General features: G+C 36.6%; 1 protein-coding gene across 1 annotated transcript; it reads left to right on the top strand.

The window, feature by feature from the left end:
• The first annotated feature begins 260 nt into the window (after positions 1-260).
• Positions 261-10,807, top strand: CYBRD1 (cytochrome b reductase 1). The gene is made up of 4 exons (XM_014880243.2): positions 261-896; positions 3,741-3,949; positions 6,498-6,652; positions 6,860-10,807. Exons 1-4 carry the CDS (start codon positions 710-712, stop codon positions 7,158-7,160), a joined length of 852 nt encoding a protein of 283 aa, XP_014735729.1. The 5' UTR covers positions 261-709; the 3' UTR covers positions 7,161-10,807.
• Positions 10,808-27,064: the final 16,257 nt, after the last annotated feature.

Raw genomic sequence — 27,064 nt, 5'->3', positions numbered from 1 at the left:
CTTTCCATATCTGTTGGTTTCATGCATTCCCTTTCTTTGCTAGTGGATATTTGATATATCTGTGCTATTCTACAGAACAATGTCCACATCCTGCATACTTAGGCCAGACTCCACATATGAAACTGGTTAGTATCTGTTCTGTATTTGCAGCACTGAGTGAATCCAGTGAGAAGAGGGGCGATCATGGTAGCAAGACTGTGCTCCAGGTAAGTACATCAGTGTCTTTAAGTGCACTCCTCCTCCTCTGCATTTTCTGTATGCGTTGTCTGTCTCTTCGTCGTAACAGCGCTCCTGCTTTATCTGTAAGTGCTTATGACTGCGGTGGCTTATCTTCATGGCGGGTCTGTGAACTCCTCAACCTCCAAAACAGCCTCTCGGCACAAAACCCGTGACCACCAGTCCTTGGCTGCGGGGGGGAACGCAGTCGGGCTGCCACCATGGCAGGGGACAGGCTGACACAGAAAATTCTTTTCTAAGGCGGAGTTCTGAATGCGACGGGACGCTCGGAGAAGGGCAGGGTGGAGGGGCGCGGAGGAGCGCGGAGTGCCGCCCTGCTTCTGCTCCCGCCCCTGCTGCGTCCGTCCCGTTCCGTCCTGCCCCGTCCCGTCCCTTCCTCGCCGGGCCCGAGCCCGGGCACGAGCCCGACCCCGCCCGGCCGCCGGCTCGCCCCTCCTTCGCGGTGCCCGCTGCCGCGCACGGGGCTCGAAAGATGGAGGACTACGGGCGATTCTTGGCGCTGCTGGCCTCTACGCTGCTGGTCGGCTTCTTGTCGGTCATCCTCTCCCTCGTCTGGGTCTTCCACTACCGCGAGGGGCTGAGCTGGGACGGGAGCGCGGGGGAATTCAACTGGCACCCCGTCCTCATCATCACAGGCTTCGTCTTCATCCAGGGCATCGGTGCGTCGGGGGCCCGGGTGGGCGCGGAGCTGCGGGGGTGCCGGGCCTGTCTGGGGCGGGGGCCGGGGCCGGGGCCGCGGGGCGCGGGAGGCTCCGGGCGGAGCTGCGGGGCGGCCCCGGCCGGGAGCGGGTGACAGCGGGAGCGCAGCGGTCGGTCCGCAGTTTAGGGAAAGCAGCACTCCCGGAGAAAGGACAAAGAGCCCCTTGTAATAAGCCAAAAATGCTACATATGGGGTTTGGGTTGTTTTGGGGTTTTTTCTGCAAGCACTTGTTTATCCTGGCCTGGGGATTGCCGTGAACTTTGAGTAATGCTTGCGAGGTGTGTTTTTCCTGGGCAGCTGGAATTTATGCAAGTTGAAAATCGAAATGCCAGAAATGCTGCCCTAGGAAAGTTTCTCTTTTGGCACTCTTCCCTGTCCCAGGAAGAGAAAGAGAAGTTCAGTACCACAGAAGCTTGATCCAGGAGCGGGGTTTTTGCCAGAGAAAATGTAGCAACACAAGCACTATTAAAATGTAGTTCTTCAGGCTAGACTTAGAATTAATTGTTTTGTAAAGTATATATCTTAAATTAATCATTTGTTCTGTTGCTTAAATAACATATAATCATTAAGATACAGGGTTGGGTTTTTTGGTTTTTTGGTTTTTTTTTTTTTTCTTTTTTGCTTTTTTTTTTATTTTCCAGTTTCTCTAAGAGTGTACGAGCTTTGGATTTCATAGAGTTCAATCGTAGACTAACATTTTCCCTTTACACTTCCAACCAGTCAAAAGGCTGGAAGATGCCAAAGACTGTCTAGTTCTGGCTATGAAGAGAATGTTGTAATTTGAACATACACTGCAAATTTTTGGTTTTGAGTGGGAGTGGGGCTGTTCGCAGCCTTCTTGTGGCTTCAAGCTGCAAACTACTATTGAGCAATAAACCGTATTTTGAAGTTGTTTTACATAATATTGCTCAATAGGAAGTGTAATTTCAGGCTATAAATAAGCAATGAAAACCACCTGTTGACTTCACTAAGATCTATACTACTTAATCTGCTCAATCTATTTTTTTTATATAAGCATAGAAATTTTGAAGAAAATAGGGAGAGGCTTTCTGCTGCTGCTTCCTATGTATTTTCTATTTTTTGTCCTCTGAAGCTGTTTTTTCCTTCTGTCACAGAGAAAGAGGGTTGCCCCAAGCCCTGTATAAGTAAGGATATATGTAAAATAAGTGGAAGTTTACCATAGCTAAGAAACCACGTTCATACAAGGAATTTACTAATAATACAACATAATTTAGGGAAGAAGTCCTATTACATAATAGGAAAAGCAAAGTTGGAGACTGAAGGAGTACTGTAGTAAATCAGATGAAATATCAACAGGTAAGATACCACTGTGAATCTGATTCAAATTTGGCTTATGGAAGTCTGCCACTGAATTCAAAGCAATTTGGATGAGAGTGGGAAATCAGACACCTCTTTGGACACATACAAGAAAAAAAAGTCTTTGAGTAGTTAAAAGTAGAAAGGTGTAAGTAAAAAAAACTTGGGTAAATTTAAGTAAAGGATTTTAAATAATAACTAAACCAATTTTTTCTTGAGTTTATTACTCTATACAAAGGATGGAAATGTTGTATTGCTGTACATTTGTAAAAGGACAGCTGTCCCATATAAAGATATTGCAAGATAACTCTGCCCTGTGCGATGTGTTTTAAAATCATAGTTCAAAACAGGAGTAAGATCTGAGTCAAAAAGCTCAGTCTCAGGTGCCTAGGCTGTCAAATTTCTTAACAGCAGTAGAGATATTCTGCCTTGAGTAAGCTCTTCACAAGGCTGCTTTAACATGTCACCACCAAACATTCTGTGTATGTGCTTTTAACTTAGGCTGTTTTAATTTTGACATGAAATTACACATCGCTTCTGAGTAAGTTTTTAAGAGCTTGTACCCACTGAAAGGTGAATTCTTTCTCTTCCCTTTGTTCCCCAGATTGTCTTCTTTCCTCCTGCAGATCCGAAAAGCACCAGTTATGAGAAAGGCAGGGAGAAACAGAGAAATGGTGATGGGGAAATAAAACTTCTATTTCTTGGAGAAAACTTGTCAAGAAGCAGCTCTAGGTTAAGTTATTCTTATGGACCATCTGGAGTTGGATCAATGGATACTATTGTTTTGTTCAGACTGGACAAAACTGTCTGCTAGAGTTATTAATTCAAGTATAAGCAAAACTTCCCTACATTCATCTAACAGTAGTGGAAGACTTGTATTTGTTAAATGCTTTTGTCCCTAAAGTCCGATTATGTTTCCCTTATGCTGAAGAGCATTTTCCCATTCAAAGTAGTCTTACTTACTGGTATCAATGTAATAGACAGTCATATAAGTATCTATGTAATTATAGAATAGTATTATCCAAAGTTGGCAAAGAGAACAAATATAAAATAATCTTACACATTTTCACAACAAGTGATCTTCTCAGCCTAAGAATCAGGCTATATTGTTCCAATCTGACAAGTAGCAGGAAAATCAAAATCCTATGCTAATTCCCTGTTAGATCAACTTAATGACTGAGGAAAAGATGACACCTAGTTATTTACAGTTTTTTGGGGGGTTTTTTTGAAACATACTTAAGTTTGTAAGATATTTTATAATTGAGGAAAAAATTCCGTAAAAGCTGTATTTAAGCCTCAGTTGTGTTTTCAGAGTATGCTATGCTAAGTGTATGAGGAAAAGCCTTTTGATAGACCTTCTAGAAGGCTTAAGGTGGTTGGATTTTGCTGAAATTTACAATGTAACTATGTGAATTATGCATAATCATTAATATCTGAAAGAAATTATCCTACAAGGCCTAAAATCTTGATTCTCTTCTTTCTTCAGCTATTATTGTGTACAGATTGCCCTGGACCTGGAAGTGCAGCAAACTCCTAATGAAGTTCATACATGCTGGATTAAATACCATAGCTATGATTCTTGCAATTGTTTCTATGGTAGCCGTGTTTGAATTCCACAATGCCAAGAACATTCCTAACATGTACAGTCTGCACAGCTGGATTGGGCTGACTGCTGTTATATTTTATTCTCTCCAGGTCAGAATCTAACTGTATTTATAAACAAGTTGTAAATCTGAAGAATGTTTTGAGTAATTCAGGCATAATAGGCTCTTGCTAGTACATTGTAACTACTGGGATAGCCATTTTACACTCTTGATTTGCCAAATTATCATGTAAATGTACAAATATGGGATCACTGACTCTGAAGAAAACTGCATTTTTAAGCATATTTTGTTTATTTGCTGGCATAACATCCATTAACTTACAATACAGTTACACAGTAGTATGTTTCTAAGACCTATTAACTCCTGAACTTACAGCAAGTTATTTGGTTTGTAGGCAGCATATTTAAATACAGTCAGAGCATTTATTAAGGAAGTCTCAAATGAAGTAACAGCTTTTCTATTTTTTTTCAGCTATCATAGATTTAAGTAGCCACTTCTTGATCTCAAGACTTTTGTTAATCTGCAGAACAAGTGCATTAGGAAGCAGTAGAGATGTAAAGGATCTGACATCTGAATGAGCTACTACTGGCTAACTAGTTTTCCTGAATCATCAGAACTTTGATAGATGTTTGTGGGCATGCTTTTAACTGCTCCTCTTGGCAGAGAATTAGCATTATTGTAATGTAAAATGAGCTAACTTAGTGAATTTCGCATTTGGCAAAGAAGAGCAACCATACCCTGAAATCTGCAGAACACATACAGATGCTTCTGCATATAAACCCTGAACTCTCTATATTGTGTTATACACTATGGAAATTTATTTTGTTCTTTCAAATTTTTTTCCCCCAAAACACTAAAAAGAAAAAATTAATTATCTATGATCAAGCACAGAAAAGCCTCAGCTAAGGGATTTGGGTTCTGGACTTCATCCTTCACTGCTCAGGTCAAGAGGTATAAGAAACAGTGTTTTTAACATTTAGAACAAAAGAAAGCATATTGCAGCATTGTTGAGTATATTCTCCATAGCAGAACAAATTAATAAGAATGAATATGAATTAATAAGAAAGAACAGTTTGAAAATTAAGTTTGCAGCTATTTCAAAGAAGTCTGTGCTGCCACTACTCTGAGTATCAGTATTTTTCCTAATGGTTAAATGAAGAATTGTGACTAAAGTCTTACTTCTACTTTTCATTTTGCTACTGTAAACATGATCAATGGCTCCTAAGGCCTTGCCTGTCACATCAAAAGATCCTTGGTCTCCTCCAATCTGGGATGTAAGTCTCCAGTCAGAGACTGATGTTTGTTAATTGACTGAGTACTATAAAAAATAGTCATAAAGGAGTATCTTTTTTAAAAGAGAAGACACTTGGCATTTACCAGAAGGGGCATGTCAGTCATATGTTCACATAATACTCTGTCTACAGTGTTGGAACTATATTGTAATTAAGCCAAATGTAGGTTAATACAGTATAGCACACTGACATAAATTTAAGACTAGGGCAAAAATGTAAAATGAGACTGTCTCTTGGAAAACGATGTCTCTGGAAAGTACTCAAAAATGACATGAAGCTCTAAATGATTTCTCACAATGCTGTGACAACAGCAAAAAGATGGCATTAGTGAAACTAATATGAAATGTAATGATTTTTTTTTAATATAAAAGAATGATCAGAAAAATAAAAAGGAACAAATCCAAAGAAATTCTGGAGAAGTAATTTGAGAGCTGGAAAAGCTATCTTCCAGTGCAAGACTTTAAAAACTCCAGCTGTTTAGCAGATCTAAGATTAAGAGATGATTTGATTATGATGTACTAAAGAGTTTCCCAGGGAGAAAATATCAGGCTCTCTAATCCATTATGGAAAGATAAAACAAAGACTAAGCCTGAGTTAAAGCAGGATGAAATACAAATTCATGCACTGTGTCTAATTTAGCAGCAGGGGTGAGTTACAGTAGAACAAATTAAGAAGGGATGCAACCTCAACATGACCGGGCAAGCCTGTGGATGCAACCATGGCACATGATGGGTTATTTTCCACCACAAAATTAGTGCTAATAGGAGGACTAATGTCCCCTGAATAGCTTGATGCCACCCATAGACGTCTTCACTCTGTAAAAGCCATGTGATCAATATATTGAGAGACCATTCTCCTTCTAAAGATAGGCACTTAAATTTAACTAAAATTCTAACAAGATAAAATTATTTAATCCACTCAAGTCAGAGGGTTAGACTGTCTTCTGATATTCCTTTATGTGCAAATCTGCAACAGGAGCAGAGAACAGGACTTGTAAGAATGTAAAAGTGTGGCTCCTCATACCTTCACTGTATTAGTGAATTAGCGACACTGAAAACTTGTGTTTCCAGTACTTAGTTTGGTTGGAATTTTAGCACTGTCAGTAAGTTTGGACACTGATATTAGGTAAGATGATTTATAAAGTATTTAATGTCTGCTTCCCAAGTGCTAGTCCAGAATTTTGCTTTGGTTTTGACAGGAAACATTAAAAAATAGAAATGCCAATTATTTTTAAATTTTTACCTGAAGATATCTCAGAATGGAATTTTGTATGGTTATTTTTATTGTTCTTGAGAAGTACAGCTTGTTTTCCATCTAGCCTTAACTACAAATCTATTTTGGTTTTAGCTTTTCCTGGGTTTTGCTGTCTTTCTGCTCCCATTTGCTCCGGTCCATCTCCGCGTAGCTCTCATGCCAATACACGTTTATTCGGGTCTTACCATCTTTGCAACAGTGATTGCAACAGCTCTCATGGGAATCACAGAAAAGCTTATATTTGCATTGTAAGTATTTGTTTACACTTGTTTATTAAGGTTATTCATTGCAAATACACTTCCATTTGCCCAGAATAATAAGCATCCAGTACTGAGACACTGTTTTGTTTTGTTTGTATTAAAAAGACCTGCCTAGCAGGAGACTGCTGTTTTTAGATCAGGATTGTCTTAAAAACAATCTTTTCTGACCTCTACTTTCTTTTTCCCCTTTCAAAGGAAAACTCCTGCATACAGTGCATCCCCGCCAGAAGCAACTTTGGTCAACTGTCTTGGTCTTTTGCTTGTCATATTTGGTTCACTTATTTTGTGGATGGCAAGCAGGCCCCACTGGAAGCGGCCCCCAGCAGAGAACGCTAAAATTCTGAGGCCCATTGGAGCAACTCCTGAAGGCACAGAAGTAGAATCCACAATGACAAACAGCAGTAATGCAGATAAGTCTGATCTAAGGGGCAATACTGAAGCAGCCAGAAAACAAAACATCAAATTTGATGAAGCAGGACAAAGATCAACTATGTAAAGAAAATACACAGAATGAAAGTACTATTATACCTCCAAATTCCCTCTGGTGAGGGTCCTTCTAATTTAGTTACATTGATATGTAAGTAGGTTGGGGGTTCATTTTTAGTATGGCTTGCTGAAAGGTACTCAAGTTTTCTGCATATGAATTTAAATTCCTGTAAGTCCAAAACATATTTTATTGGTCCATGACTAGTCGATGCCTTGTTTAAAAAAACAAGAGCATGAATGACATCATATAATGGGAAAATCACCTAACTGGAAAATGTCTTGCTTATCACTTTTTGATTTAATGCTTATATCTCTTATAGTCATGAAAAATTGAACAAGATTCAGACTAAATTTTCAGTGATTTTGCAAGTTATGAATCAGCCATGAAGTACAGCAGACAGAAAAATTTAGTCTGTCACACATAAATTTTCTGGTAATGTTCACTTTTTTAAAGCTCTGACTTCTCTAGCTGATTAAACCCCCCACCAGCTGCTATGTTCTATGGGATTTGAGGTCATGCTGCACTTGATAGAGTTGCTTCATAAAAAAGTTTATTCTAAAATTTTTAATTTAAAAAAAGAGATTAAAATGTTATGTTTCCTTTAGAAACTTCTGGGGGTTTTTGGTCTTGTTTTTTAAAAATCAGAATGTATCTGTTTACCTTCTAAGAAATTCTACCATATATATTGTATGCAGACAATATTTGGCTTTGAATTATGTGAAATTAATACTGAAATCTAAGGAAATTTTAAGACATCCGAAAGCAGAATTTGTCTTATTTGAAAAGCTATAGAAACACACTTAGAAAAATGTATCACTTAAACTAAGTCTTCCTTTTATACCAGAAGGCAGCAATTTAGCATCTTTATTTGATTGCACAGTTCTGTTGATTTAGGGCACTAGACTAGAAGTTACGAGGTTAGAAAGCAGAAAAATCTGCTATCAGTCTCACAGAAAAAATTACCTACAAGTGAGAAATGTGTCCTCCAAGACACAGGTGAGCTTTGCTGTTTTAATAAAATGCTACCTGTTAATTGAAAGCCAATTTGGGTATCTCCACACTGACATCAAAAGCATTATCATAGGCATGAACACATGCTTTAGTCTATATGTAATCTATACAAACTTTATGACGTTTTAATTTGAAATTATAGTTTTAAATAATGCAATTTTCTCTAAATAATGAAGAGTCCCTACTGGCACTTTACTTTTATAGCTCTTTCTAGTAATTGAAGTATTAATATATTATGCTCATTCATTAATTTCATAGATACAAACAATATTTATACTTTTACTACTATAGAAGAATAATTATAGTAGATTATTTGGACTGCACAAGTCCAAAATGATGAACCATTCTATTATCTCTTGTAAAAGCTGCAGAGCCCACTAGAAATACGAATTTACAACTGATTATGTTGGAATATAGATAGTTTCAGTCAGCATATAATTTCCTATTTTTTAAATACTACATAAGTTTTTTATCTATTTCAGCTTTTAAAAACATTTTAACACATTACCATTCAACAAGTGGGCCATTTTTGTAGTTCACTGCATGCTAGTACAAAGTATTTTGGACATGAGTTATTCTGGCTCTTCTCTGACATGAAGCACCACAGTTCCTGTTATTTAATAATAGGATTTATAATAATATTTTATTTGGTGAATGCAGTACAGAAAGCTAGCATAATAAAATAATTTTAAAACTTTTCTGCTATACCATTTGGTAATCAAAGACTACATCCCAGAGTTCTATGTTTTCCCTTATAGGTTTGTGAATGACTGGGACCAACCTCACATTGGTGTAATTTCCCACTGTAGAAAATACCTGCTTTTAATGTACAATTCAGGTATGACAGAAGGAACACTAACCTAAACTACTAAACTATTGTGTGAGCACTCCTCCAGTCCCACTATGTGCAATGAATAAACAGTGAAGCATGACAGAGGAAGTGGATAAATGAGCTCACTTGCAGTAATTTGCTATGCAGCTTTCTATACTGCACTCACACAGGCAACAGCATTTTAAATTGTTATGTACTGGCTTGTTACTGTATCTCATTCACCTGTGAAAATAAGCTCACTCAATCCGTGCATAGTACTAGGTCACAAAATAAAATCATATGTTTGTATGGAAAGTAGTCAGTTGCCTAGGGATTGGTCTGGAAGAAACTAACTGCACAATGTACTGGAAAAAACCACAAAATCTACGACTTCTTTTGTTACAGCACAGAGTTGAATGCTGTTGAAATGAACAGCTTTTAGGTGGTTGGTTCTATATGTTGTTAAAGCTGTAATAACCAGTACTCCTTCTGGTTTCCATTGTTTTCCATATACTCTTCAAGGGGAATGATACTTGAAAAAAGAATGGTGGCATTTCTTTACACTTCTGTTCTCATGAAGAGCAAGGTACAAGTAAAACCAAGGTTGTGGGTTCAAACCCCATATGGGCCATTTGCTTAAGGGTTGGACTCAATCCTCCTGGGTCCCTTCCAATTCCAACCATTCTGTGATTCTTGATATAAAACTAACTGAAAATCAAGGATTAGCAACCTTTTGAGGGGTGTCTCCCAGAATATAATTTTGGTTTTAAGCTGAGAGGGTAAACATAATAGTAGAAACTCAGCAGAAGCTTGAAGATTCCATTTGGGGAATTTAGAATCAGTGATATCTCACGTGCATGAACTGTGGGATTCTGCTGCTGATCTTTGGAAGGTCCCCATGAGCTGCAGTAGCTGTAACCTCCTAAACCTTGATCAACCTTGGTGTGTGCAATTTAAATTGACAAAACACACTGTAGATATTTGGCTTAATTCTAAACTGATTTAAAAGGCCTCTAAGTATCCTTGCAAAAAAATGAGGTTAGTTCAATGCTAAATAAAAAGACATAGGTGTTTGGAGAGTAATAGTCCTAAACCTGCTACCTCAAAGTAGCCTTCCATTAATTTTCTTTTCATGCAAATTTTCTTACCTGCATTTAGGAGTAACATAAATACAGTAGCAACATAGGAAATTTAAAAAAAAATGTATTTTGAAAGATACAAATGGAAGGTAGAACTCTAGCGTTTTCAATTGAGATTTTTTTGCATGTTTGGAAATCATCTACATAGTTGTTTTTACAGGAAAATTATTATACAGCTTACATTCCAGGCTTGGATTCCAATAAAAACAGGAAGTTACAAAACCTAACATTGAAAGATATATCTTTTTAAGATGCCTGAAATAAAAAATACTCTATTTACATGCTATCATGCAGTACTATGGACAGAAGTAGAAAAGTGTTTTTTCCAATGTTAATGAAACTTGGAAATGATGGTACAAATTAGATTCTAAAATTGAATGTAATTACATGTGTACTTCTTCCTACATGTTACCAAGAATATTGCATATGATAATGTAAATATGGACTACTTGTTTACATGGATATTTTATTAGTGACTAAGAGATATTGCCAAATATTTTCTATTCCAAAAGACTCTTTCTTTTGCTTTTATTTCAGAAAATTCCTTCCTCTGATTTTAACTGTTCACAAGAACTTTAAAAAGTATTTTGTCATCCAAGGTACTTATTTGTAGATGAGAGAAAATATTTAATTACAATGTCTGTTTTCCTTATTCTTTTTTTATATATTAATAAAAATTATTTTTGAGCTTGTAATACTACTGAGTACAGATTTTCATTATGGTACTAAAATATAACTTTCTCAATTTCAATAATGATCAAATTACTCCTAAATTACTTTTTGAAAACAGGAGGACAGTTGTACAAAGTTTCTTAAATATGTCTTAATTTCAGCTATTTATAATGATCTTTATGATGAAATTTATGTACTTCGTAAATATATACATATGTACTTTAGGAACATAATCAGTATATAACAGAAAGTAAAAGAATTCACTGTATAAGCAATCGTATTTCACCTTCTGATCCTAACAGAAATTCCTCATAGCAGTTGTTAGAGGGAGGAAAAAAACAAACCAAAACCATCCTGTCATGAGAATGCCATTGCAAATATGGCAAGACCACGAATTCTCATATATAATGGTATCATAATGCACTGTAAGATTGAAATACCCTCAGATAAGTAACAGACAGGCTAAGAACAGACCCCATGGAATCTTCTCACCCAATTCAACATCTGCATATCAAGTTACTCATAAATAGGTTAATGATCATAAAATGTTATAAAAGTAAAATCATCTATATGAACGTATCAGTAACAGCTAAGAATTAAGGTATTCTTGAATTTTAAAAGTTTAATTGGAAATTCTGAAAGTGAACAGCATAAATCGATTATTTGTGAATACCATAGAGCTGCTGGCTAAAATTTTCCAACATTTTCATCATCATGGAATAATAAAAAATACTATTACAAACATCAATGTAGCAGAAAACCTGTTGCATTCAAACCTAACAATTCCATGCTGCTGATAACTTCTCTTAACTGTTGCCTGTAGGCTGGATGTGTTGGAGAAAATAGTCCATGGTTTTAAAATATGTTGATTATTAAAAATTTAGTAAAAGCTAAATTGTATTCAAAATTGAAAGAAGAGACTCAAATTTTGGCAGGAGGACTACATTTGTGTGGAAAAATGGTTTTTGTAAGTAGTTGACAGAACCCTTCTAACTTACAATACAGATATTTATGTTGTGTTATGGTACAAGCAACACTTGTAATCCCTGTATGACTAGTGGGCAGTAATGAGAAGTAAACTTAGGTAGAAATTCAAGTCCAGGTCAACAAAACCCGATGACAATCATTCCAGGCAATTCAGCTAAGAGAAGGGGTGATATTGAAAGAAATAACTGTATACAGTTACTACTGTATACAAACCAGAAATCTAAAAAAATTACAGGGCTCCAGCTAACTCTTACAGAAGAAGCAGAAACAATGGGTACAAATTTCAACAAGCTCAGTTATGTTCACCAAATGTACTCATCATAGAGCCTCAGCCAACATTTATTAGCATGGGGCTTGAGTTTACAGCTGAGTCCATGGCCATGTACACTGACTACTCATTGGCTCTCAAATTCCATATTTTGCTGGTCACCACATCATATTACAGTTACAAATACAGGTGTCAGAAAATGGATAAACATTTTGAAAATGTTTGCAATATGTAGTTCAATTTTCATAAGAATTACATTCCAACAAAATAAAAATTCATTGCCTAATACTTAAATTATGCAGGATGTAATTAAATATTAGCATGATTCATAGTGTGATGGTCAAATATTTTTGTGGCAGATGATCCTGCTCATGTGTATACAAGCAGTAATCCACTAGGTGGCAAGCACAACCAAAACGGCCTTTGGCAGATGCTCGACCAGCCTTACTTTTAGCTGATACAATATGATGAGTCATCTGCCTCAAAACAAAATCACAAGGTCAGCAGCCATAAAACACAGTCATGTCAGAACTTATATATTCACTTCTCTTTTTTTTTAAAGGGCCCACTCAGAATACAGTATTTCTTCATCTCTGATGCTGGAAACTGTTCTTTATTGTGCTCCACCTCAGAGCTCTTAAACTTCTGTTTTTAACTTCTGTGCAAATACAAGCTTGGTTAAAAGACACAACAAGAAGAACAGAAAAGCATTAAAGTTTAGGGATAAGCTCATAAACATGATATGAAAGTAGCAAGAATTAGGAAAAAATCAGGAACTTCCAGTACTTTTACCATTTGACCTTGCAGTTAAAAAAAAAAAATTGTGAAAAAGTAAACATGAATGCTAATTTCAAATAACGAAGAAGCACACTTCTGTCATCTGATACATGCTAACAGCTTCTGTTCTTAATTTAACTTCTTTGTGCATCCTGTTTTCTGATCTATTCCACTGAACAGACTAGTTTCAGTACTACTGAAAGATATTTTTTACATGGTATGCTAGTGCTATTGCTTGATCTTGCTTGCCCACTCTCTCAGTCTACACTGGAAGTTATTTTGTCTCCTATGGCTAACTAGTACTGATGTAGAAAAGGCACTGTGGTTTTTCACAAAGCTTGCTGTTCATGTTTAGGTCAACGAAGTGGCAAAAGTCACCTAATTCTGATTCTCTGGGACATTGCTTTCATTATTGTCAGGACTACTGGATCTGGTAGAAATACTAGTTTAAAATACCCTAGCAATTCAGCTTGGGTGCTTTATCTTTTTGTTAAAAACAAGTAGCTGCTGTTGCAGTTAAGGAATAGCTCATACATAACTGTGGCAATAGGAGCACTAATAATGTCTGGCTCCTGTTTCTGATCAGATGTAGAGAACGAGACTAAAAATACAAAAAAAATTTACATGACTATTCATTGCTGTAATTACTGCATCTGTAATGAGGAATTTGAACAGAAGTCCAGTAAGGCACAGGCTCTGTAATCATTTTAGTCTGTTTCAAATGCAAGACTGCCAATGGATAACGACCCTGAACACATTAATAGGTCTTAATGGACCTGACCAACCTCACCTGGGAGCCTCAACCCCCGCACTCCTGCTCGTGAATCCAGAGCCTTTAATCCCGCTCCACCTGGGTGTTTCAGTGCTTGCCTGCATCCCCTTGGACCTGACTTGTGGCCTGATTTCTGCCTGGTCCCATCACTCTGGACCTCCCTAGTGACCACAGGACTCTGACCCTCAGTAGGTTGGGTTATGACCTGTGGATTGACTTTCCAGCATAACTGTCAACCTGCTCCAGCAGCTGAACCTGGTTGCCATTTCCTGCAATTTGTGCCTGCCCTGCTGCCAGCCATTCTTCATTGCACCCTGCCAGCAACCTTCTTGCATGTTCAGCCTGTACTCTGAACTCAGTAGATCGCTCCTCACAAAGTTATTTGCTGTAGACAGACAGTGACTTCCACATTTATAACTATTTCTTCTCTTCATATTGTTTTATGGAAATATTTTGCTTAAAAAGCCTTAAAATTACATTTTAGTTATAATCTACAAATAATGGATGAGGTGCATGGAGTGAACAAAGATGTTTGCCAGACAGTTACTCAACAAAAATAAAACACCTTTTTCTTCTGCATTTCCAATTATACTGAATGATACCATCATTTCACAGGTCTCCATACCTAACAAGAGTAGCAGCACGAAATGTCCATTTCTGTGTAGAAAAGTACGCTTTTTTTAAAAACCTGCAGCAAAGTGAAATCAGAGATAAATCTTGTCCTCACTTTATTGCGTACTGTAAGCAGGAGTTGCAAGAGCCTAGCGAAACACAACTGCAGCAGATCTCAAAATGCTGTAGAAGTTTTCCTAGCTCTTTGGTCTGTACTGACAATTATGCAGCTGGTGACTGGAAAAAAAGTCTGCAGCTCTGAAAAGAAGGCACTGTTATACATGGATTTGGATGAACTCTTCTCGGCTACCAAGCAGCGAAAACCTCATAATGGCACTGCAAAAGCCTGGGAAGAATTTGCCTATCCATGAGAAGGCAACAGTATAACTACAAACACTGTTTGAGTAAATGAGTTTGCATATAGACCTAAGCACTGCTCTCCTCTCCTCAAATAAATGAAATACAGGCAATACAGGCAGTCAGCAATTCCTATGTTCAACAGATTTCCCTGCTACTCCAGCCTCTGACTGCACTTGTACTCCATTTGTACCTGCTTTTAATATGAAGTCAAATATTCTGGCCCAGAATCACACAGAGTGCTTCTTTTGATTTCTTCCTTTGTAAGCCTATGTCATCCCTCATGGAGTCTTGTGTACTATGTTTGAACCTTTTTTTTTAATTTTCAATTGTAATTCAGGTACTAACTATAGGAAACTATATCAAGGAATCACATGGTTTGAACTTGTCAAAGCAGTGCCTTGGTCTTCTTCCTAACTGGTGATTGCAGTCCTGTGAGAGTTCAGACATTTCTCCACATTTTCCTACAAATTGTATTATTTTGCACTTCCTAACATTATGCTTTTCAAGCCACTGAGTTACATCTGCTCTATTCACTAATTAACATTTCCTTCTTATTCCAAACCCCTTTCTCCAATTCTTCTGAGGATATTTTACTCCTATCATTGTATTCCCTGCATCTCTCCTCTAGCAACAAAATCTTTATATTTCTCAGTATGTTTTCTCTGGTTTAAAACCTAATCATTCTCTCATCCTGGGGAGGATAACTCAGTTTAGTCTGAGTAAGACACTTCCTCCTAATGCCTTAAAGGACTAAATCACTCTGAAGTAAGTTCTTGTGGAGCGTAATAACTGGATACAAAGACATTTTGTACATCAGTCCAATAAGTACAAATTCAAATTATATCACAAACTCTACTTTCAGTTTTATTATGTTGTTGCCATGTTTATGATAGTTATTTGTATTATACTTAGTCTTCCTTTGCCTATATCTAAACATTTAAAACATCCCTAAGCAAATAGTAACAATCATAAAAAATACATTGGGGTTTTGATCTAACATTTTGAATTTTCAATTTAAAATAGTTTTTGTTGCTTTAGAGACAGTCTGTAGGTAATTAATCCACCAGCCACATCCAACAATTTTTGGTTACTTTGTAATTTCAGGTCTGACTCATTTTGAGAGAAGACAGCTTGTGTAGCCTCTATGTAGAACACTAGGAAAAGCAGAAACTTCAATTTGTTCTCTTTATAGATTTGTTTATTCAGAAAGAAGCTTTGAAATAAAAGACTTTGAAAGGCTGTCTGAATAATGAGTTCTATTCTTTGAAGGCATATTATCTTTAAAAATACAAGAAAACCTGAGGGTTTCTAATGAGTAGAACCCTTTATTTTTTGAAAGAAAATAAATGGAAGAGTTTGAAAAGATTTTTTTCTTGTAGTTTTTTTTCTTCCTCCTGGAGCTGCCTGTTGCTCTTATGTGGAAGCTTCCTGCTGATTTGACTTTTTATTCTGCTGTGAGACTGATGCCAAGATTTACATGATTGCTGTGGATAGGAACTGGGTTTAGCATAAGGAAGATAACTGCCTTTCCCCTAGGGAGAGACAGAAAAGGGAAAGACAGAGTGGGGCACATAGACAATAATATCTGAAGCTACATTCTTGGTCAATTATTTTATTCATCCTCTATTTTAGATTATGCTGCAACTAATAAAAGGCAAGAAAGCTACTGGTCTCAAGCCAGGAACACAGATAATCAAGGAAACTATTTGTGGTTTCTGCAACTGTCCAACTACAATGGAAGCAAAGCACTGTTTTTATATAGAACTGACATAGTGCCCCTTGTAACGTAAGTGCAATTAACAAGAACTCCCATCAGAATCTGTCAGGCAGACATTTGCCTTCTACACAGGGCCCGGCAGCAGAGACAAGAGGTGACTGTAGAACTCTGCATCATTACAATTATTTTAGCAATTCATTGTCTGTATAGTCTTTGCATATCCTTCAGATTTTAATTACATTCTCTGGATATTTAAACATGCAAAGATTTTTGCTTAAAAGGCAGACTTGACCAGCTTGAAATCACTTACAGCCAGTTGGCAGACAGTTGTTTACACTGTTCTTGTAAACTACAGTGGAAATTGCCCATGGAAAATGCAATTTTTTGAGATACTGGAAAAGCTGGCATCAAAATGCAGGGAACTTCCCAAGTAAGGCAAGACTCCATAGTAAGCAGACAATAAATATTGAGGGCAGAAGGCAGTTAGAGGGATTTTGGCACTGAGAGGGTATAGGCTTTCAAATGTAATTATTAACAGATAATTTAATTTATTTCAGTAATTTTTCTAATTGAATAATATACACCTAATAAATAAAATTAAATACCATAATTGAACGAAAAAGAAATATTATCCACTTGGTCTAAAAGTTTAAATTCAATAACTGGAAGATAGTATCGTATTACTGAGGTAAATATTCTGGAGTTCCTGAACTAGATGTATTTAATAGAAAAATGGGTAAGAATTAACTTTGTTCCCTTTTCCTTCAGTTAGTTACATAAACAACAGTTTATTCTGGCATTTAAATCAGAATTTCTGACTAGAACAACTGATTTTATGGTTTTGTATTTTTTTATTACAAATTTATGATTATCTCATGAAATTCCATTATTAAGAATAACTGATCCTATAAATTAAGTCATGCTTGTTGCAGTGCTGGTTTTGCTGCTAGAAAATAGCATATTTGATATACTCAGTTACCATCTGCAAATCCTCAAATGGCATTTCTTGAAATAAAGTGTCATCCTAGGGCCACTGATAATAGTTGCTCAGTATTTTTGCATTTGCCAAAGATTATCTCTAATATCAGTGTTTCTTGAGTACAAATTTTAGTAAAGCCCCAAATTTGGGGTATATGGACAAGCTTCCTGCAGTTTAGAAGTTTATCTGAGCATCCAATCAATCTGAACCCACCAATCTATTGAGATTCACCCGAATACAGAATTAATTTGAAGATAAGCATAATAATCTGATTCATAACTACAATATTACCGTGAGGACTATGGTATACTCATTATCATTTATCTACCTTAGAGAGGAATTAATTTTCTTTGAAAATCATGCCAGATTGAGACTTAGTTTGGGGTTTTGCATTTTGCTCCCTGCTTTTAGAGTGGAGGTTTGACAGAGTTTCCTTGTTCCAAAGCCTCCCATTTTATTTACTATGTCCCGCTATGTCACATTTGACTTTAATTCCCCTTACATGAGAAGGGAACAAGAAGTGCCTTATTTCTCCCCTCCCTATTTCCCATGGTTGGCTAGTGAGATTTCTAATTATGAAATTCAGAGCACGAATTCTTACCAGGAAGATCAGAGTGTAAAGTGCAGCCTATGTGAATTATTCTGATCTGCTTCAAATCAAAAGTTGTAGGTCTTAGTCAATAACTCCCACACCAGTTCAGAAATTGTGCATAAGCATACAGAAAAAATGGCAGTTGAAGAATTTAGATAGATTAGAATATTCCTCTTACCGTAGATATATTGTTTTAAATTATAATTAGTACGATTTTTATGTACGTAATTAATCTACCTTCCATTTTTGATCATTGGATTTTATACTTTTATCTAGTAACTAAAGGATCCTCTACTACTAGCTGTTTTCCTTCTAGATAGATATTCACAATTATGACTTGTTATCTTTTTTATGAAGTGTGGAGTCTGCATATCAAGCAGATAGACTGCTCATTCTTCTGCCCAAAATGAAAAAACCCACCTCACAAAATTGATTGATTAGAAAGACAAAACATCATATCCTATTCTGACCCAACACAGAAACCTGTCCAATGAGATTTTTTTTTAAGCAATCAACTGGCCATGATTAACAGCAATATAACCAGAAGAGACCTTCAGAGAGGAAAGGAAAAAGTGCCAATGAAAAGGAAACACGCAACTATACACACATATTATCAGTGGAAACTAGCTAGAAAAATAGTGCTTTCCTACAAAATCTGAAAAAATGTATGTGAAAAGATTTCATGCAGAAAAACAGAGGTCTTCTTTATTAATGGAGCCCTGTAAGCAGCTGTCTAAGCTGTTGGATCCAGTTTTGCCAGCTGTCCAGAGCTTTTCCCTTAAAACTGTCTTGTTGTATGATGCTTACCAAAACCTGACAGTGCTTCACTGATACACTGAATTCACTATCATACCAGCCAATGATGTCTTAAGTTTTATAAATACTAAGCTTGAGACTAAGCTGTCTACCTTCCTCTAACCTATTTTATACTTGGATGTGCCAGTGAAGAACAATTGTTTTTTATTTGTATAGCTCATTGTACTGCAAATTCCTTTTTCCTTACTCGAGCCTCTATTTATGTCACTAATACAAACATAGTGAGAAGAAAGGATGGCAGAAAACATCCAAAGTATTGACTTCAACTGAGTTTTATCACTGAAGGTCTGAGGGGATCAGGCCTACATTTCTGCAGTAGAAGTGACTGTAAATCCACCCGAAGATAAAATTGTGAATACTTCTTCATTGCTTGAAATAACAAAAAATCTTATCTGGAAAGTGTGCTTAACATTCCACAAGTCAATGCTGTTTATACAGTGTTACCATACACATGAAGCCATTTATTATAGAATAAACACAATGAAAAATCTTTTCTGTTTCACTAGGTCAAGAACAGAGGCAGAGATGTGCTTCAATTCATTACAATGTCATTTGAAATCTAGCTTTCATAAACATGAAGCTTCCTTTCTTGATATACAACCAAATCACATTGAACTTGATGTCAGAGAGCTCATCCAATTAATTTTCATTGTCTTCAATGTATGCTTATGTTTCTTAGCTGTTGTCAGTTTTACAACACTATTATTATTCAAGGTTGGCAAAAAGTACTTAACCATATCTTAACTGGACTCAGATGCACAGTTCTGGTTGCTGGCAGATACTGCTAAAATCTCTTGATTCTTCAGAATAGTTCTCTGTATGATAAACCCTAATCCACTATCTTTATGCAGCTGTACACAGGATCAAATCAAAATCAAGTTAAGAAAACTTGCAGAATGAATCAGTGAAAAGTGTTTAAGAGAGAACTGAGTCACTGTGTTTCTAAAATAAATTTTAAAATGTGTCACAGGTTTCCTAAAGATATGAGAAGACTAACGCACTGCAGTAAGCCTTCCATCTGAATGTGTGGCAGGAAAAATACAAAACACAAAGTTTAAAAAATCCAGTAAAACTGTGAAGTCTTTTGTAGTATTGATTCTACAGATTACATTACCTCTAGTTCAGAGACAAAATCTCATAATGCAATCCTTTTCCAAACAAAACAGGCATCCTAGTAAAAGACAGTTTCGTGGTCTAGCACGATGTTGTTTGAGATATATGCAACATATATAGGATGTTCCTGCATCAATATATTCTAGTATCATGGTTTTGGCAGACCCCCCAGTACAAAATCAGTTCTAATTTATACCTAACATCTTTATTCAGCAGTCTCAGAAGCTTCATCCTGCACACCTCCCCAGTCTCCTGTCAACTAGTTTTGCACACCTGGCTATCTTTTTGTTATTTGCTTGGCACAGTCTCTTTCACTACAAGGTAAATACAGAATAAAATATTTATCTTTAAATGCTTATCCTCTCTCTTTTTCAGTGGTTAGCCTGCATATTTAGTAGAATTCTATTTACCTTTCAATCTATTTCAGAACACGACAACATTTTGGCTCTAACTTTAGAACCTTAACCAGAATTTCTTTCTTGCATTCACATGCAAAACAACAGCAAAGAAAACCTCACTGTACTTTTAAAAACTCAGAACACCAAGGTTTGATCAGTATTCTGAAAGAAGTCCTTTAAAAATGGAAATCTGGGGAACACTTACTTTTGAGTACAGAGCAGAGATCTTTGGCATACTGATGACAGAATCTGCAGAGTCCCTTTTAGCTCTCCAGGGAGTCCTACGAATTTCAGATGCAGTAGTCCCTGGTTCAATTTCTTGCTGGAATGGATTCTCCACAAGTAGGGATAATCCTTCATTTGATGCTTACTCACTTGGATACATTTCTGTATTCCATACTGGCCATTCCAGGCTTTGCAATGCTTATTTTTTTTTTCCTCCCAGAATGTGTTTCCGCATTAGTTGATATAATTACACTTATTTGGTTGAAATGGCTTTTCTTTTATGAACTTCTCATTAACTTAAAATAACTTCTCAAAGCAATTATCTCTAGACCAATACTTATCATGCATGTTCTCAGGCTAACAGTTACATTTTTCCTATTTTTAGTTTGAAGAGAACCACTCAGTACTTTGTGAGGATCAGACTTCCAAGTATATGCAGATACAGTTGGTTTCACACCTATCAAATACAGTAGTTCCTTATTTTTATTCTTTTAAAAATCTTTTCTCTCCTAATTATAAGTAAATAAGATATAATAGCACCCCAAACACCACTTTTAATTTTTTTTTGTTTTGCAATTCCTTGTAAAGCTTATCTTCTCTCTGGTTTTGTCATAGCTCTAAGGTATTTAGAGCATCTTTTGACTTGACTCAGTATCTGAATCTATTAAATACAATTAATAATAACCTCAATATCCTTACTATAAGAACTATGCATAAGGTAACATACACACTATATGTATGTATTGCTATGTTACCTAAATTACATGATTTTAGTTTATTTAATAATTTTAATAATAAATATGCTGTCTCATATCTAGGTAGGATACAGCTAAATTGCAATACACAAAATAGATGTTAATGTTGTAATTTTAAATCTATAAAAGCAGTGTAACTAGCTAAGATTTCAAAATAATATGCTCTAGGTAAATAGAGCACAGTGAAGCACACAACATGCTATGACCTCATGGTGATATAGATATAAATACATTTAACAATAATGCAGTTTAAGGAAACAGGTTATGGCACCTGAATGACAACAGATGAAGACAGGAGAAATGGAAAAATTAGCTTTATGCAAACCTTATGCTGTACCACCTGCCAGCTTATGTCATACACTTTTCAGCCATCACTGGATCTCCTGTGAACAATGAAAGACTCAAAATAAAAACAAATCAGAACAAGCCACAGTCTTTTTACATTAAATACTGTTTAGTCTTCCTTAATAATTATATTTTTGTTATCCACTATTACTGAACTTTAGTAGGTTAAGAAAATTCTAAAAGCATTTCCAACATTTTCTTAGTAGACGGTGAATCAGAATTTCCAATTGCTACAGTATCACATAAAAAGTCTATTTAAAATTAATTTTAGTCCATGTCCTGACAGAGCAATTTCTCATTGCTCAACTTCCTAGTACCAGCACTGTTCTTCACAGTGCAGAAACAATTCATAATACGCAGAATCACATCAGCATTCTGTTGAGTCCTACATGTTCTAGCAAATAAAACAAGGTGGTTTGACAATCACAGATATTGCTTAATCTTTCTGGATGAATAAAAGCCAGTAAATTTAAGCATTATATTTCACTTCGCACAATATTGTGGGATTTATTTTAATAAAATGAACTCTAAGTTCTAATTGATTGGTTTCCATCCATAATTTAGAGAAAGATTTTCAAAGGCATGAAAGCCTATTAAGAACGTATCTAATTGATTTTTGGAAAGAGCTGGGGTCTTGATGCAGCATTTACTGCAGTCAGCAGTGAAATTTCCATTGATTTAAATAAGAACAGGTTCATACCTGCAGAGACCTAGCTGCTATTTATGCATTTCACAGTAGCCCTTCCATAGCTAGAGATTTCTTCACTTTGTTTTTGTACAAATAATCCACACACTTTTGTACGTACACTCAGTATTGACTTTATATTAAAAAACCAAAAAAAAGTCACATTTTCAAAGGTAATGAAAGTTTTTAACACTGAAGAGTGAAGACAGTGCAATTCTTATGGTGCCTCTCTACACTGAAGTCAATGGCATTATTTATGAGTAAAACAACCAAAATGTTGAATACGCAGTTTAGTTACTAGATACTAAGATTATTACTCAAAAAAGTGAGGAAAATGTTATTAAAGATTCAATTATATCAATAAATGAAACACTGATTTTATTCTGGTTTATTTAGCAAAGAAATGCAACGGAATGTTTTTAAAGTATTCCTGTCTAAGGAATAAGGCTTTTCAGAGAATTGTCTCACTGATACGTGCAAAGATCAAAAAGGGTCGGTAGTGTTAGCATTCCAAATTCATTTAGATGAAACAATAAGATAATTAGGTGTAAAAAATGCAGTCCTATGTTCAATGCAGTAAAAGATCAATTTCATCTAAAGGCAAGTGGAGTGTACACTAAGTCATCTGATCCAAAGGAGTGACCTTCTTGATTCAAATGCAAAATGCCTGTGCCGATTGCAGATGGAATTTACCAGGACAAAATGTTCAATAGAAAGATTACATTTCCACTGGGGCAGAAAGGTATTTGTCAGGGTCTCATTACAGCTTTGATACAAACATCTTGGATTTCAATTAGCTTTGACACAGAACAATAATCCAGCATTGAAACTACAGACAAACCTTTGTTTCTTACACCATTATATGTGGATTTTTGTTTCATTTGCAATACAGTATTGTAAGGTTTCCAAAAGAAATAAACAGAAGTAAATAATATTCCACCCATTTTAATGTCAGCAGTATCACTTAGTGATTGCCTGCCTGATAACTTTGCACTAGGAGGTGAGGGTGACATAATTTACATTTTTTCCAGCATAAATGAAAAGTGCTGAATTCTTTGAACCGTAAGTGTCCCTCAGTTCTTCTACCCTCGCTGTCCCACCTCCTATTATTTACATACCATATCCACTCTGATGCTTTTGATCCTTTTCTATGAAAAGTAGTTTGCCTTCCCAATGGAAATAAATATGAAATTCGCTTTAGTGCATATCAGGAGTTCAAACAACAGACCATAAAAATTTCCTCCCAATGGAGGTCATGTTTTAACTTCAAAGATTTAGAGCTTGCCTTCATTTAAAATGCTTACTTCTAAATACTGTTTGATATTTAAGAAAATTTGTATGTTCTTCTGAATTGACCATGGGACTAAGAGATGGAAGGGCAATTCTTAATGATCAATTGAATATCTGTGACTGATTTTGAGTTAACTGTGGTAAAACTCTGTATAGCATTTGTCACCTTTACTTCACACCTGTGTCACAAGAGTAACTCTGTCAGCTTCTGAAATGTGACAGGAAGAAAAGCTCAGAAACCACATAGATAAAATTCAATTGTTGATTTCCTTGTTAGGAAGCAAGTTATGAACTACTCCATGCAGATATGGTTTTAATAACACCCCAAATTATATATGGTATCTTCCAATCAAAAAGCTTCCTTTCAAATATCAAATCACATAGCTATGGCAGTAAGGAATATTGCTATTGAAATCACGACAGTTAATTTGACACATTAAGAGACTAAGAGAAAATAAAGATACATTTGTAACCTGGTAACCAGTGACACAAACTACCCAGGGCAAAACACCACTTTTCCTCCTGTGATATTAAGGTGAAAAACACATGACTTAGGTCACTTGACCCCACAATTCCAGAGTAAGAACAAGAGCTGGAGAAATGCTCCTTTTAAGATGAATTTCTTAATGTACCAGCAACAAGCTTTTTTTAGCTCAGAGAAAGAAATGCTACAAAATGCTGGATTTATTACTAAACATAAAAATTAAACCCACAAAATTACAAATTCTCATGGATCTGAATTTTTTACTTCCTCTCTGATTATTCATTGTTGTCATAAATATATTTGAATGAATTAAGCATATAGAACAGATGTTTTACATCACTCCTGAATTGCAGCCATCCTTAGTATAACGAATAGCGAGAATTATCTGTAACCATAGTGAAATTAAAATTCTTTTTCCTGATTAGTGACTGTACTGCTTGAATATCACACACTTCCACTGACTTCAAAACCAACTGTAAATACATTTTCCTCTTACAAACATGTCTGTGAACGTGTTGGAGCTTGCTAGCATTAGAGGCATATACAATAGTAACAAAAATAATGCTTTTTATGTCTTGCCATATTCTATAAAAATAAATTTAACAGATTAGACCATGTTTTGTATATGTAACACAGAACAAAAATGACCAAATTATATGTGTAGATTTGTCTCAGAATAATATATGTATATATATTTTGTGTGTGAACTTGTATAGACCTGAGTAAGTGTCTATGTTTCCAATGACACATGTTTTTGAGAGTCAAAAAATCAAAATTTTTCTTCATTAAGTGCTTTTAATCATAGGTGTCCTCACCACAGGTCTTGACAGATGTTAGTGTTCACCTTTCCATTGAGTCAAAATGTGCCATCACCTTTCTGCTCAAGTGTTTTGTAAATATGGTGTAAATATGGAGCTTGGATTCTGCCAGTAATAAATGCATTTTCAACTATCTATTGCCTTGCAACTTATGCTAAAAGTAAAGATTTATGCCAAGAAGTAGGAGATAAACTGAGAGAAGATTTATAAGAAAAATTGATGCTTATGTGTTTGTTTTATAGTTTAACTGCACTCTGAATGTATGTAATTTTTCAGGGCTTCTTCCAACCTATTAGCAAGTTTCTTATGAAAGAACCAGAAAAGGAACACATTCTATTTCTGTTTTCAGCAAAATGACTCCATGGCCTCAGTCTCCAAGGAACAGATCTGACTGATGCTGTGAGGCAGTGACTCAACTAAGCTCATAACAACGTGAAAATAATAAAATTTAACTGTTAAAGCTGTCAGTTACAGCAGGAAAAAAAAGTGCAGGCCTTCTGTCTTCTTATTTACCCTCTGATCTTTTTGGCTAGTAATGCTGACATAATCCACACAAAAGGAATCTGTTACCATCTTAACAAATATTCAAACATATTCTCCTCGTTTGATGAGTACACCAACTTCCAGAAAGGTCAGTGGGAAACAGGTGCCCAAACTGAGGGAAGAATATAGCCCAGCATACAACACATCTGAAAATAGTTCCTTTGAGCTGATGTCTTGGCAGTTCTCATACTCTCTCATAAAAACCTCTTGAACTAGGGCAGGTCTTGATGAATTAGAGTATCCCTTAAGAAGCTTTCATTATCTCCTGTCTTAACCACATAATAGAAAAAATTGACACCATATGCAGACCACACTGAAGAAGAACTTGGAACTTGGAATTGGTTAAACTATTTTCTATAGTGCTTGGCAGGGAATCACTCTCAAGTGCTGGACCATTCACTAGTGTATGTTTGTGCCAAAGGTTACCAGACTGCAAAAAGCTTCTCATCTCAGAAAATACATCATTCATCCTCACCTTATTTTGACACGACATTAAAAAATGTCCATCTAGTAAGAACAGGAAAGAGGGGAGAAACTCTTACAAAAATGCATGAAGGTTATTAAATGATTAGAAGCCATCTAAACAACAGAGGGTTTTTCTAAATTTTTTAAGGCACAGTATGAACCCTCACTCACAAGGAACACTAGAGTAAATAATCAACACTGATTCCTGCAGCAATTGAAGTTTTCCTAGCAGCTATCCCAGCAAAGTACCAACCAACCTGTTCAGTTTATGATACCTAACAGGATTGCAACAAAGCCAGCCTGCAAATGAAGCCTTTTTCCAGTGCTTGTCAGAACAAGTTTCAAAAGTACACTCACCAGGCATAACTATTCTGTCATTGCAAATAAATTATTCCAATTCTGTAATAGAAGAAAATTTAACCTGTTCTGGAGTTGATAGTTATTGCCTCCAAAAGCTTCATTTCATAGGGTGTTGTGAACACACGCTCCACTTGAACTACAGCAATCTTCCCTATAATTCTGCTTTGGTAAGCACAGTTCTGGCAGATCAGCAGATGCGGGACCCAGCACTTCACTCAGGTGGAAGGCAGTAGCACTAACCCAGCAGTTACCAAGAACTGGTACAGGATTTTGATATAGCTTTCCACAGGATATAAATGACAATATACTTATTTATTTAGGACGAGTGGGAAACAGCAGTCACTTGCCACTAATTTGGAGCTGTATCGAAATGAGCTGTCTAACTTCACTCCTGCACGACGCTCATCTTGGGACTCGCCGTGTCGCCAGGGCAGCCCAACGCCACCGCTTGACACGCACAGACCACCACCTGCGGTGGCCATTTTGGCTCTGGCCTGACGCTCACACCGAACCAAGCTTTTATACTCGTTATCCCCACGTCACTAAGGGGATTATGGCTATAGGCCGCACGTGGGCCCTGCGGTTAAAACTATACAGTTCCATCAGCGTCAGCATCGACACGACTGGCTTTCACACTCGGCTGCTGGAGGGACCTTACGTGAATCGTCCCTCCCTGCCCGAAAGCCAGTGCAGAGGCGAAGGCGCTGTCCCGCACAAGGAACCCGCCCCAGCCGACGGCCCCGTGAGGGAGCTCGGCGCGCGCTCCCGGCGCGCGCTCCCGGCATCGGCGAGTCAGGGACGGCGCGCACGCGCACTCCACGGCAGGTGGTGGCGCTCACTCCCTGCGCCGTGTGGGCACCGAGCGCAGGCTGCTGGTGTGTCCCCACTCCGGAAGACTACGACTCCCATCATACAACGC

The sequence above is a fragment of the Sturnus vulgaris genome, chromosome 7 (assembly GCF_052056855.1).
Source record: "Sturnus vulgaris isolate bStuVul1 chromosome 7, bStuVul1.hap1, whole genome shotgun sequence".
Taxonomy (NCBI): Eukaryota; Metazoa; Chordata; class Aves; order Passeriformes; family Sturnidae; genus Sturnus; species Sturnus vulgaris.
This window is presented reverse-complemented; position numbering and strand designations above follow the sequence as displayed.

What these genes read in the sequence shown, in the direction of transcription:
- CYBRD1 (XM_014880243.2), top strand. Translation starts at nt 710, where the DNA reads ATGGAGGACTACGGGCGATTCTTGGCGCTGCTGGCCTCTACGCTGCTG. An exon ending in CGTCTTCATCCAGGGCATCG is followed by an intron (nt 897 to 3,740) that starts GTGCGTCGGGGG and finishes TTCTTTCTTCAG; the next exon opens with CTATTATTGTGTACAGATTG. An exon ending in TTATATTTTATTCTCTCCAG is followed by an intron (nt 3,950 to 6,497) that starts GTCAGAATCTAA and finishes TTTTGGTTTTAG; the next exon opens with CTTTTCCTGGGTTTTGCTGT.